Source organism: Nannospalax galili, unplaced genomic scaffold (genome assembly GCF_000622305.1).
Source record: "Nannospalax galili isolate Female #2095 unplaced genomic scaffold, S.galili_v1.0 scaffold1051, whole genome shotgun sequence".
Lineage (NCBI taxonomy): Eukaryota > Metazoa > Chordata > Mammalia > Rodentia > Spalacidae > Nannospalax > Nannospalax galili.
In genome coordinates, this window is record NW_008331995.1 from 342,586 (window position 1) to 356,728 (window position 14,143).

General features: G+C 53.5%; 1 protein-coding gene across 1 annotated transcript in view; it reads left to right on the plus strand.

Annotated features, from left to right (window-relative positions):
* The window catches only part of Dagla (diacylglycerol lipase alpha), a 66,431-nt gene that overhangs the window by 26,583 nt on the left and 25,705 nt on the right, over positions 1–14,143 (plus strand). Inside the window, exons 2-4 of the mRNA XM_008827106.2 lie at positions 11,885–12,022; positions 12,452–12,663; positions 13,903–14,004. Of these exons, the coding sequence (XP_008825328.1) occupies positions 11,928–12,022; positions 12,452–12,663; positions 13,903–14,004 (409 nt within the window). The 5' untranslated portion in view covers positions 11,885–11,927. The remainder of the gene's footprint in view (positions 1–11,884; positions 12,023–12,451; positions 12,664–13,902; positions 14,005–14,143) is intronic.

A 14,143-nucleotide genomic window follows, 5' to 3' on the forward strand; every position in this document is an offset into this window, starting at 1 on the left:
GCTTACGTGGCAAGCATCTCTACCTGCTGAGCCATCTCACCAGCCCCATGATATATTTTTGAGAAGGGGAATGATTTCAGAGAGCTGAGTGTCTGTAACTCATGTTACCAAGCACTCTGTCAGTGGCAGAGCCTGCTCCCAACACTCTACAATTCTGAACTGGCTTTGTCCTCCCCACAGCCCATGAGGGAGGCGCTGTCATCATCATCAGCTGTTTGCAGATGGGGTAATGATTGTTGACTCATCATAGGAAGTGGCTGGCCCCTGCATTACACTCCGAGGTCCTGGTCCAGTGGATGGCTGAGAAAATAGAGGCTCTAGGACCAGTGCCAGGTCCAGTTGTGCACTCCACCCAGCAGGAGGGTCCTCCCAGGCCCTGCCCCTTCATGAGGCCCATGTAATTTGTGATGGGTCCAGCTTTGTCCTGCTAAGGGGTGGGAGCCCGAGGGTGGAAGAAACTGTGCCTTGAGGTCAGTTGTTTTCTGACCTGGCTCAGACAAAGGGAAGAGACCCGTGGTAGTCCCACAAGTCCAGGCCCCTAAGCAGAGCCCCAGGGCTGTCTGAAAAAGTCAAAGCCAGAGTGGACCTGAGGGGTTCAGTGCCCGAGGCTTTCAGTTACTTTTGAGCACAGGGTTTAGTATGTTAGAGATGCATAAGGCTGCTTTGAATGACATGGCATGCTAGGCCCAAGAGACCTGCCTGCTACTGTTACCATCCTTCATCCATCCAGGCACAGAGGGCAGGAGAGCCAAGAAAGGAAGGGACTGGGCCACAGCCTCTGTTGTTGATAGTGACAGATGCCACCAGCACTCTCATGCTCTACCGGTGGCAGGGATGCTGGTTCTTCCTGTCCATCAGAGCTCTGCAGACCAGCTCCCCTGGGGAAGGAGCTCTGGTTGCAGTCACTTGATCCCACTGGCTTTGTAGATGCCTGGGGAGTGGCTGAAACCCAAGAGCCTGAGCCTCTGGCCTGTGCCCTACATGGCAATGCTGCCCAGGAGGTGACCTTCCAAGGCCTACACAGCTCCTCATCTGGAGGCTTTCCCTCACCTTTGAGCAGCATGTACTTAAGCAGGCCAGACCCAAGGGCTGGCCCACCACCTGAAGGAGGTGTGGCTGGACGGGGCTCAGGGTAGGCTGTGCCTGGGGGGGGGGTTATGGGGGTCCCCAGAGGGGAAATGTCATGCTAGATGTGCGCACTTAGCACCTCATTAAAGGCCCCATTAGGGATCCCCTAATGAAGTGTAAGGTGCTAATTCCTCTCTGAGGTGTCACCAGCACCAGGGACTGACAATCTCCTCTGCAGGAAGCTCTGAGGAGCTAAGAATGGGGTACAGCTGAGAGCTGGTGAACCTCCCTGCAGGGGGACCATCTGGGGAGCCAAGAGCTCCCAGCACGTGGTTCCAGCAGAGGGGTGGCTGGTGGGGAGGAGCAGTGTGCTGGGAGGAATTCTGGACTGGACAGGGAGTATAAGTGGGGACTCTGCCCCTGGGGCATCCTGAGTTTGGATGGAGAAAGGAGTTTGCACTGTGACAACCTAAAACTCAGTTGCCAGACAGATAGGTACACAGCTTCCTTACAAGAATGTGGGTTTTGGGCTCTATAGCCTTGTAGCCTTGGGCAGGAGCTCTGTGGTCCAAGCTGTCCCATGTGGGTGTGATGGTATTCCACCTGTTGCTAGAACTAGGCACTGTCTTACCCCCCCTCCTCCCCCACAAGGACCTAGTGACAAACCAAAGCTCAGTTCCACCAAAGTTTACCCTGGGGAGCCAGTGAGTTTATTAGGTTTAGAGAGCAATGGGTGAGGGGTTACAGGCAGGAGCGAAGGTGGCCTAATGCAACTACACTGGAAGGTCTGTACCCAGCATGGATGGTGAGTCCCCCATGGCTGTATAGCTGGAGCCCCTTCCCTAGTTCTCCCTAGCCTATATGCTCTAGCTCCTCCGCAAGGCCATATGCAATTAGGACAGGTTGGGAGGAGTGGCTGGGTACTTGGTTGAAGGTCCCATGACCCTCCCTGCCCCTCATTCTATGAAGGAACATAAAGAGTCTACAAGTCCAGTTGTGATGATCTTTCGTAAGCAGGGACAGCTGAACTCAGGAAGATGGTGGCAGTTCTGTTGGGAGAATAGTCCTGTACGATACCACATCATCAATTTGTGGATTCAACGAGCCAGTACCTGGTAGTCTCCTCAGAGATGGCACCAGTCTTGCCTGAGAAGGTCACTCAAGCAAGGATAGGGGCAAATGGAGGTCTGTCTGCCGCTGGGAATAGAGAGCCAGGGACTTCCTGTTGCCCAGCAGTAGGCTTGGGTGATAAGACAAAGGTTGCATGCATACTGGGGAAGCTGATGAATAAACCCAAATGGGAGCAGATGGATTTCTGTGATCCATGCACTTAGTGAACGGTCTCATCTGTTCCTCATGGTCCCCCACAAAGTGAATACTTTATTATCCCATTTTGTACGCAAATAGGGCTCAGAGAAGTGATGGTTACAGACCAACAGAAATGTTAAAACCGGAGCTGGAGAGATGGCTCACTGACTCTTCTTGCAGGAGACCCGGGTTCGAATCCCAGCACCCACATGGCAGCTTACAATGGTCTGTAACTCCAGTTCCAGGGGATCTGACAGCCTCTTCTGTCCTCCGCAGGCATTGCACGACACGGGTGCACTTACCTACATGCAGGCATAACACTCATACACATAAAATAAAATAATAAATAAAATATTGAAAAAAGAAGTGTTTAAGATCATTCTGTTACATAGCAAGTTTGAGGCTACACTGGGCTACATAGTGAGTTCTAGGTAAGAAGAAGAAGAAGAAGAAGAAGAAGAAGAAGAAGAAGAAGAAGAAAGAAGAAGAAGAAGTTGTTGTTCTGCTCTAGGAGCTAAGGTGAGGAAGGGCAGCCGCTGCTCCTTGGAGCCACAACTCTCTAGGCCTGTGTAGTTGAAAGATGGAGTAGTTGGAATAGCCAGTAGAGTGAGCTGGAGGCTTGATCCAGAAGGACAGGAGGAGACTGGCCTCATGCTTGCTGCCGCCTGCCTGCACCAGCCCCAGGTGGAGAGGAAAGTAGCTCACCAGCTCCCAGGGGAGGAATGCCATCCGAGGCCAGCATCACCCCCTGTCTAGGCCCCTCCAGGCCATCTCTGCCCAGGGCATTGAAATAGGCATGAGAGGGGCCTGTGGCGAGGAAGAATTCAGAAACGAAGCCTGGCCTGGACTGTGCCTGGGGGTCCTCCCACTGTTGGGAAACCCTTCTGCCCAGGACTGAATGTGGGGACGCAAGTCCAGCCTACACCAAGGGGAGGGCCCCACAACTCTCAGGGGGGCCCTCCTTCTACATTTCCCAGCAGCCAGCAGCCCTCCTAGAACAACCAGCAGAAAGCAAAAGGCCCCAATTGATTCCTGGGGAGTTGGCTGGTGTCAGTGGCAGGGCCCGTGGCAGATGGCAAATTCTTCTCATTGTAGAGGAGTGGAAAATAATTAGCGTGAGAATAAGAAGTGGAGCCTGGTGAGGGTTGGTGGGGAAGGGACAGCCACAGGCTCCAGAGCCACACAGGCCTGGCCCTGCTGCTCCCTGAGCTGAGTGATCTTGGGCAAGTTACTTAACCTCAGTTGCCTCATCTATAAAATGGGGAGACTACCACTTTATAAAGGAGCTTAGAAGTATTTAAAGAGGGACTCTGACTTCTGGCTACTGTATCTAGCAGTAGTAAACATTATATAATTAAAAAGTAAACATGTGACTGAATAATTGTTGGAACTGTGTCTGGTCCCATGCAGGTGGCCATAGGTATCACCCTAATAGTAGAGTTGATTCCCGATAATCCCCTTCTTGGAACTCCATGCCTGACTCCTAGATGACTCTTTATAGGGAAAGGTCTCTGGTCACAAGCTTGTTATATCAGAACACAGTAGATCGGTGTGACTTCAAAGCCTGGCTCCACCCCTTGCTAGATCTCTAACGTCTCAGAGACTCAATTTCCCTATCTGTGATGAGATGTGAACAGGCAGACCCACCTATGGGTTTGATGAGGACCCCTAATGGCGAGCAGGCAGAGAGAGTGAAGTTCTACCCTTCAAGGCCAGGGGGTGGGGTGGAAATGGGGCAGGTGTCTCAGTTTCAGACCCTGGCTGGGGAACAAAGGACTTGCTCCCTGCTCCTGGCCCAGCTGCTCCAGGCATGCTGCCTTTGCCCTGGGGGCCGGGCATGTGAGGACCTCTCAGGTTAAAATGCTGTCCTGACCCTGGGCAGGCTTGGCTCTGCCTTCTGCTCCAGCACAGCTGATTCATGAAAAGTGACAGCTTTCAGGCCCCTAACTTGGGTTGCACACACCCAGGCACAGGCTGGTGGCACACCAGGCCTTCATTCAGCCTACGCGACTCTCTCTGCTGCCTTCTCCCTTCCTGTGCTTTTAAAGGCCAGTCCCTCAGCCACTCTGCCCAGGTGGGCTGCAGACCTGGAAAGGAGAATGACAAGGCTGCGCCTCCTCAGGGATTCAGGAGCAGTGGCCCAGGAGTATGAGCCCGAGAATAAGGCTGACAGGCAATTTGGGCTGCTTGAAACCCCAGCCCTGCTGGGCCTCCCTGTGGGATCTACAGGCCAAATATGTCTTTTAACCCCAGTCTCCTCATTGGTAAAATTGGGATCTATAGCCTGATGAATCTGGAATGCAAGGCCAGGGTGTTTCTCTCATTTTGCTTTCCCTGGACCTTTTGCCTATTCCTGATGGGCTCAGTTTTCCTCATCTGTAGAATGGGGCCATGGGATTGTGAACTTGGAACCAGATGAAACCACAGAGACTTCTTATCCCTGAGGCCCTGCTGCCCATGCAGTAAGAGAAGGTGGAGGCCAGTTCTTGAGTTCAGAAATAGCCAGCTGGATCCTGCACCTTGAACTGCATGTAGAGATCTGGGCCTTGCACAGGTCACCTTACCTCATCTGTGAAATACCTTCTTTATGGTGCGGGTAAGACAGTTAAAAATGAGTTTGTGACAGGCTTAGATGAGGAGGGCAGAACATTGCAGACAACTCAAATGTTAGAAGTGATGAAGTAACTTAGTGGCCAACTTAGTGAGATCGCCCTCCTCCACCACTTTGCAGTCTCCAAACCCATTCTAGCTACTGGGGTTGATACCCTGCTGTTCTTGTTTAAGCCTTCTAATGGATAGGATAGGGTAAGCCAGAATGGATAGGATAGGTTAAAGGGTCATTGAGGAAGAGATGAACAGGTGGGATTCACCCACTACCAAACCCGGTGCTCTGACAGCACCAAAGAGCAGGAGTCCTGTGTCAGCCCAGCTAGGCAAGAAAGACCCAAGGGCAAGCCTGCCCAACTGAGGGTGGGCCTGATGGATGCATCACTGTGCTCTGGGGCCACCATTTATCTGCAGGCTTCAAGGGCCCCAGCCTCATTATGATTAGTATTCCAAGATCAGATTCCCCTCACAAGACTAGAGAAACCCCAGTGCCTGGCACCGACAGACACCACCAGACGGATGGAGGACAGAGTGGGTAACAGTAGCAGTTATGCATCCCAGTCCTGCATCATGGGCATGGGGTCTAGGGGCTTTCCACTCAGGCCACCAGAGATCTGCAAGAACCCTCTTGGCCTGGCCAGGCACCCATCACTTTGGCCACCAGATTTGCTGCCTAGTAACAGCCTTATATGTAGTAATGTAAGAGGGCCTTTCTGTCTCCCATGTGCATAACTGGTTTGTCCCCAGCTTTCTGTTTGAACTTACCTGGACAGGCCAAGGCCTTCTGTCTGTCTAGTGGACACTGCCCTTGGTCCCTGGCAGTTCTAGGGTGTGACTAATCCTGATTACCGTCACCGACCCCAGCAGGCAAGGATGATGGATGGGAGTTCGGGGAACTGGCTCAAGGACGATGCATCCTCAGAGTGATGGGGAGGGGACTCCACCCCCAATCCATGACTGGGAAGTGGCACGTGGCCGATGCTTCTGTCCGTACCCATCTCCAGCTATAGCATCTTGGTGGATTTAGCCTCTGTGAAGGCTATGCATCTTAAGAGCAGGGTAGAGAAGTCTGGGCTCAGGCTCCCCTTGGGACAGTCTGGTCATTGTAGTGTTAAAAGGGAGTTTGAACCAGGTATGTGTGAGGAAGAATGGGGTGGCTGACTGAGGGACTCTGGGCCAGCTGGGTAATCTCTGGGATAGACATTGTAGGAAGAGCCATGAGCCATAAAATGAAGCTGGGGTCTGTGCTGAGGCCCTTCTAGCCTGATAGTCCTGCGTTTGCTGTGGGGTCATATGGAGGTACGAGTGGCCTGGCCTACTTGCTCAGCCTCCTCCTGCTTAGATAGTAGCAGTAATGGAAGAAATAGCATTTGACTTGCCAAGCACTTGGGGTGACAAGTCCCATTTCATTGGGACTTCCGTCATCTTCATGGCAGTTCTGAGTTGGCAACTTGTCTATCCCTATTGTAGAAATGAGGGAAACTGAGGTGATAGGTGAAGTTACATGGCCAAGGTTACACAGCCAGTAGATGGCAGAGCCCAGATGCAGATATGGAGGGCAATGGTCACCCTGCGTCACTCTCAGATGACTGAAAATAGTTATCCCAGGACTGGGGGCACAGAAGGTGCTCAGATGATGTCAGAGGAATCCCTGTGACCTGGACCTGGCTGTCATCCCTCCTCTAGGTTGGCTCTCGAGCCTATCTCTGTGGCCAGATGCTCAAGGCCATGTCCAGCCATGTAAGAAATGCCCTGGGCTGGAGGTGGCTCTGGACAGGCCTCCCAGGCATGTCATCTTGTCCCCCATTGGGTATTCTTGACACCCTGGCAATGCTGCAGGCAGGTAGGGTGGTCTCCTGGCCCCCAACCAGTCCCGACCTGAGCTCTGAGGCCATCAGAGGGTCCAATGTGCCCTTTTCCCTTGGTGAGCTCTCTATACTGCCAGCCAGGAGCCCTGTTGCCTATGACTCTGTCAAGCCCCAGGATCTCAGGATGAGAATGAGGTCCAGTCTGGGGGCATTTCACAGCAGCGGTCCTGGCCCATTGGAGTTCCCAGCCAGGTTTCTCTGCTTCTTGTTGCCCTTGTTGGTTCATAGAAGCCAGTGCTGCAGTAAGCAGCCCCTTCCCAGACCCACTTCCCAGGCCCCAGAACCCAGCTACAGGTCACATGTCAAGTTTCCAGGAGCTGCTGGGTGTTTTGCCTCTACAGTGGCCTCCAAACCTTGAGGATATGCTTAGACTGTGTCAAGCCCTTTAGAGTGGTGATCCCCATCTGTTCTCTGCAGCCTTATGAGGGTGACATCCCATTTTACAGAAGCAGAATCATGGCCCTAGTGCCATTCGGGTGGGTGGGGGGCATTCCACTGAGCTGTTAGGGAGGCAAGCCTCGAGGGTGTGAACTAAGAAAGAACAGGCTACTCTTGTCCTCTTGACCAGGCTGTGGCTGGGCATTTGGGCCCTAAGTGAGGCTGCAGGGGTCTTGTAAGGGTGTGAAAACCCTGGATCCCCTAGACTTTCAGTTGATCCCAGGCAGAAGCAGGCCGTAAAGGTTCAGCAAGTTAACTCCAAGACAGGTTGTCCCGGGCCAGGTTGGGTTGTGGGACCTGTAGCACGTACAAGGGAGAAAAAAGAACAGAGTAACCAAAGGGCCCTTCCAGGGAGACCTCTGCAGGGAACAGCAAGTTTGGGGGAAGTGGGAGACATTTTGGGAAAGGAATGTAGAGCTTTGTGAGGAGAGTCTCCCTAGCCAGAAGGTTCCTGCTACCAGATGGCAGGTTGTATGCACCTGACCCCTGACAGCTGGGGAGTGTCTTCCCACTCAGGGGTCAGTACCTGGAATCAGAGAGGGTAAGGCATGTGTGTAAGCCATAAAACCGGTTGTGGTGGCACACTACCTGTAATCCTAGCACTCTGGAGGTGGAGGCAGGAGGATCAGAGGTTTAAGGTCTCAACAGAGTTTGACGCCAGTATGAAATAAATTTTGAGACCCCCAATCTCAAAATAGTTTTCAATAGAGAAGATACCATGTGCATTTGAAAAGAAGGGGTTTTGTTTTATTTTGTTTTGTTTGGTCTTTTTTTGAAACAGGGTCTCCCTGTAGACCCAGCTGCCCTGGAATTCTATAGACCAGGCTGGCCTTGAACTCACAGAGATCTGCCTGCCTCTGCCTCCCAAGTGCTGGGACTACAGGCATGTGCCACCACACCTGGCTAGAAGTTCATATTTTTAGAAAGAGGAACTCGGGGCTGGAGAGATGTCTCAGTGGTTAAGAGCACTGGCTGCTCTTGCAGAGGACCCAGGCTCTGTTCCCCGCACCAACATGGCAGCTCACAACTTCCTGTTAACTCCAGTTTCAGAGAATCCAATACCTTCTTACTTCCATAGGCTCCTGTGCATGTGGTATGTGTGTGCACACATGTGTGTGCACACACACACACTAAATTAATAAATCTTGAAAGAAGAAAAAAGGAGCCGGGCATGGTGGCACATGCCTGTAGTTCCAGCACTTGGGAGGCAGAGGCAGGTGGATCTCTGTGAGTTCAAGGCCAGCCTGGTCTACATGGTGAGTTCCAGGACAGCTGGGGCTACAGGGAGACCCTGTTTCAAAAAGTCAAAAAAAAAGAAAAAAGGAAAGAGGAACTCCCAGAACGGTCAGTATTTAATCCAGAGGCCTGAGTCATCAGCAGGGAAATTGGGCCATGTACATAGTGGGTGGAAGAGGCCCCTTAGAGCTACTGCTTAAGTCATCCTGTTAAGTGAGTACCTTTAAGTGATTCTCCCACATGAGGCCTGGTACCCCATTCACACCTCTGTGGAGGGCTCCTGCTGGAGTGGGGCCTGCTCTTGAAGCCCTCTGGGTCTAGGAAGGAAGAAGAAGCAGAGTCCTGACCCCACCACAGTTTGGTTGTTGGGGTCTACTCTCAGGGTAGAGAAGAGAGACAGAGGAGGTGCTCTGTGGCTGCCCCAGGCCAGGAAGTGGCCAGGGCCCTCCCCATCCTGAGACATTTCCTCCAGATGAAATCACAGCCCCAGCAAGGGAACAGGCCCCCATTGTGATGGGCTGGGGTCTCAAAGAAAGGGAGCCTTTCAGACCCAGAAAAATAGAATCCCCAGGATTTATGAGTCTTCACAGGGAATGCACCCTGCCACCTCTACCCTATGACCTGGTAATGACCAGCTGAAGAATCCACTGCCTGCCCCTGGCCCATTGAGGCTGCTGGTCTGCCAGGGGTTCACACGCACTCTCTCCACCCCTCTGCCTACACTGATGGGCTTTGGCATTTGTCCAGCTTTGCAGACAAGAACTTCAGGAGGGAGGCATAGTCAACATTTCGCAGATGAGAAAACTGAGGCACAACTAGTAAGTCACACAGTTGGGTGATGGAGCCCAGGTTTGAAGCTCCTGGACCTAGACTCCCAACTCCCTGGGGCCTCAGATTGCATAGTCTTGGCTTGCCCTGGGCACAAGCTGGAGGGGACAGGTTGAGCCCACCATGCCAGTCATAGGACACTTATGGGGTCAGCCTCTAGGAGCCCTGCCACATGATCTAGGGGGTATCTAGTGTTGGCCACAGCTGTCAACCCTGAGCTGGTCAACCCCGAGCAGGGCAGAGGCTGCCACTGGCCCTCTGCTTATCCTGATAGTCCTATAGCATGGCTGGGTTTGGGGGAGTCCTGGAGCCAGACTTGGTTCACTTTCCCAGTCTGAGAACTGGGGAGAGCACTGCAGGGCCAGACAGGACAGGACAGGACATGGGGTTCCAAGTGTTAAATACCAGGGTGCTAGGTGCCTATGAGCTAGAATTTCAGCCTTTCTAGACTTGAGGATGGGTGGGGAAGTGAGAAGGAGATGCTCTGGGCTGTTGACCGGCTAGGACAGAGGGCAGTTTGGGATAGGCAGGACCCTCCCTGACCAGCCCCTCCAAGCAGGCACTGCCCCCTTTCTCCCCTGGCCTGATGGGGTAGAATGCAGATCCTCAGCAAGTGCTGGTCCCACATTAGCCCCACCAATTTGGTTACAGTGTGTGGGAGGGGGGCTCCCACAGCCCCCTAAGTGCAACTCTGTGTTCCAGCTTACTATTCCATGAGCCACCTGCAGGCGGGGAGGGGGCAAGTACACCAGCTGTCAGCAACTCTGTCCTGCCTCAGGCTTGCTGCCACCCTCGGAGCCCCAGCTCCTTTCCTGTCCTGTCACTTACACCCCAAGCTCCATCATGGGCTGCTTGTCACAGATGTTGCTTCCACCCTAATCCCTGTCCACAGTAGGGTCGATCCCTCCACCCCCAGAGCACCCCAACACTACTCCATCCTTCTCCATCCTTCTCCTGCTTCCCATAATTGGAACTTGACTCCTTCCCTTGAAGTGGAGTGGGATCATGTCACTTCCTGAGGCGGGGGAGTAGGCACTGCTCCTCGGGTGGCCAGCTCTGCTGTTGGGGCTCCTGGAGCATGCAGTTGCTGCACCTGGGAGACTAGTCCAGCAGAGCCTGGCCTGACATATTGCCTGGCCACCTGCCCCACTCTACCCCATGCCCCCAAACCCACTCTGGGGAATGTACTCACTGGCCCAGGAAAGCTTCGCTGCTTTCTTCCCAAGTAATGCCAGTCTCCTGTGGACATGTTTTCCCTGGAGCCGTCACTGGGGAGAGAAAGACCTGCTGCCTGCCCCCAGGCCAGGTTCCATGGAAACCCCTGCTAACCTTGGGGACAGCTGCCCTCCAGCAGAGTGCCCAGACATCTGCAGCAGTGGACGCCCTCTGCACAAGGCAGTGCAGGTCTGCCCTTGAACAACTCCCAGATGTCTGCTCAGACCAACCTCTGGGCTGTGGAACTCCTGGCCACTCCTGTGCTTGCTGTGGCTAGTTTGTATACAACTTCTTCCAAGAGGTAGGCACCAGGTAGCAAAGGCTGCTGGGCTAAGGGTGAGCCTGTAAGAGTGGTTGTTATTCCTACAATCACTGTTGAATAACAGTGAGGGTCAGATGTCCCCAGCCACACTCCTGACCCATGTCCCTACCTCAGCACAGCCTTCCCTCCCCAGGGCCATGGCTGTGACTGAGAGTTTTCTTAGATGGGTACAAAACCAAGTTAAAGCACATTCATAGCCATAGGGTTCCAGCACAGCAAGAAATCGAAGACCTCACTTGGCAGACTTATTGAGACCTACTATGTGCTGGGCATTCCTTGCCCTTGGTGCTAATAAATCCCAGCCACTACCATTCACTTGCTCTTGCCCCATCCTCCCCAAGCCTTCAGCATCCCTCCTGCCCTACAGGGCTTTATGCCGAAGGACACTTGTTCTTGGCCTTGGCAGTCAGGGCCCAAGGACTGTGGGTACTGGGCAAGTTTCCTTGTAGAGGGGCAGTAAAGGCTCTGGAGGCTGAGGGTCCCATTGATCCTGTTTACAGGAAAAGAGGGAGTGAACTAGGGTCTCTCTTTTTTTTTTTTTTAAAGACACTGTCTTTCTATGTTGCCCAAGCTGGCCTCAAACTCATGTTCCTCTTGCTTTAAAGTGCTGGGATCACAGGCCTGCACCACCATTCCTAGCCAGAGCCCAGGTCTTTAGTGGAGCTGAGCACTTAACTGTGGGAGCGACCCCAGGCAGTGGCAGTTTGGTGGGGGACAGGAGTGACCTTCAGTGACAGGCTGAGGCTAGGGTCTTACTGCTAAAGCCCTGGGCATTATGGGAATTGAAAGGGCAGGGGACAGCTCCTACTTGGAAATGGGTCAGCATTTCAAGTGCCTAGAGATCCTTGAGCCAGGGGTTAGAATTTGGAGCCAGGGCCTAGGATGCCTGTGCTGTGTTCACACCTGGATGTGGCTCAGCAGCTCCAGAGAACCAGTGGCCCTGAGCACAGCTGAGTCCACCCAAACCTCTCCAAGAACCTCTGCTTGCTTTCAGGAGGTGAGCACCAGGCCTGCTGAGCCTCCCAGAGCTGCCAGCCATGCCCGGGATTGTGGTGTTCCGCCGGCGCTGGTCTGTGGGCAGCGATGACCTCGTCTTGCCAGCCATCTTTCTCTTCCTCCTGCACACCACCTGGTGAGTCTCAGAGCTGGGGCCACAGTCCTGGGGTTGGGGAGAAAGGTCTGGAAGGAAGCTTTCTGGCTATCTGTTGCTCTGTACCAGGCCCAATCCTGACCCTGTCCTGCTCCCAGGCAGAGGCCTGAAACACAGAACACCTCCAGGTAATACCCACATGGAGTCATGGACTGCCCTCTGGCCACCACTGCTCCTGACCTCAGGAGTGGGCACAGTGGCTGCTGCTGCCTCCCCATGCTGACAGCATGGCTTCCTGCTCCCACTTCCCAATTCTTCAGAGACACCCAGAGTCAGGTGGATAGTGGCCTGTGGGGGAGATAGCTGCTGTCCCTTCCTCTCACTGAGCCCAGGTTGGCCTGGGGCTTGCCTCCTAGGGGCAGCACAAGGTACAGAGGTGGCCCACCCTTGCTCACATGCATCCTTCTACAGGTTTGTGATCCTGTCTGTGGTGCTCTTTGGTCTGGTCTACAACCCACACGAGGCCTGCTCCCTGAACCTAGTGGACCACGGCCGCGGCTACCTGGGCATCCTGCTGAGCTGCATGATCGCCGAGATGGCCATCATCTGGCTGAGCATGCGTGGGGGCATCCTCTACACGGAGCCCCGTGACTCCATGCAGTATGTGCTCTACGTGCGACTGGGTAAGGGCTGCCTGCTGGGGCCTGGGATTGTTCCAGAGCCCCCCACCCTTCTCCTGCATGCATTCCCTCAGGTGATACTGAACACACTCTAAAAGCCAGACCCTCACCTAGCATGGGGTACCTCTGTGGACTGGCATTCTTGGCCCAGGGGCTCAGTCTAGCCCACAACTGCTTTGTGGATCTTTTCATTGGAACACACCCACCCATTTATGCGTCATCTGTAGTGCTGTGGTACCACAATGGCAAGGCTGAGACATTGCTTCTGAGACCGAAATAGCCCAAGTCTAAAATGTTTGCCCTCTGTGGCCTTTCATAGACAAAGTTTGTTGACCCGTTCAAAACCTTGGGCATGTCTGCAAAGCGCATCTGTGTTCCTTCTAGAATCGTCTGAGAAGTTCCCCAGGCCAAGTTAAGCCAGCTCCCCAGAGGACCAGCTCATATCTCTTTCAGGCCATGTCCCAGCAGCCTCTGGGGGGCATTCCCAGAGTGCACTTCTTCTGAGCTTTTCCATAGTACACAGAAAGTGTTGGCCTGGTTTTGTAGATGAGGACACTGGGGCCCAGGAAGGCTAATTCGCTGTCTCAAGGTCACATAGCTAAGTCAGGCTGGAAGAGTCACAGCAGGGATTTGAACCCACATTACTGACTGACTCTGACATCCAGGTTCCTAGCTGCTACATGGTGCTGCCCATTTCTAGGCTGTCAAATGTCCTTCTCACTCCCACCTGGCTGGGCTTAGTGTACTCATGGGCTGAGAATATGCCCCACTACAAGTTGGCTGCTGGGGCACCTCTCTTACCCCACCTCACAATTTCCAGAAGCTTCTGCTGAGAATTAGCAGTGTTTCATGAATTCCAGTTCTCAGTGTCCTGTCACATAGACATCACTGGCATTTTATGAATGAATAAATGGAGGCTTAGAGATTAGGTAACTTGCCTAAGATGTGTCTGGTTCTGGAGTTCATGCATATGCTCCTGAAATTCTGCTAAAACAGGGAAGCACTTCTCCCTAGTTCACCTATCTAGTCATCTTCCCTGGGAGGCACTGGGCACCTGAGGGCACAGTGAAAGAGACCAGGCTAGGGCCAGCAGTACAGAGTTGTGGTGGGACGGCATCTGTGTACTCCTGCTGGGAGCTGACCACGGGCCTGGCAGTAGGAGCCAGGCCTAGGCTCATAGGCCCTTCCCTGGTGGCGGACAGTAGCCTGCAGCCTTCAGCCAGAACTTGCCTCTTCTTGCAGCCATCTTGGTGATCGAGTTCATCTATGCTATTGTGGGTATCGTCTGGCTCACACAGTACTACACCTCCTGCAATGACCTCACTGCCAAGAACGTCACCCTTGGTATGCACCCTACAGTCCCATCAGCTGAAGGTGGTTCTGGGGGTGGAACTGATAGAACCAGCTGGCAGAGGAAGGGGCTTGGGCACCACTGTAGGGAGACACCCAAGTGATGCTGCTTCCTTCACCCTGTGCTCTACCA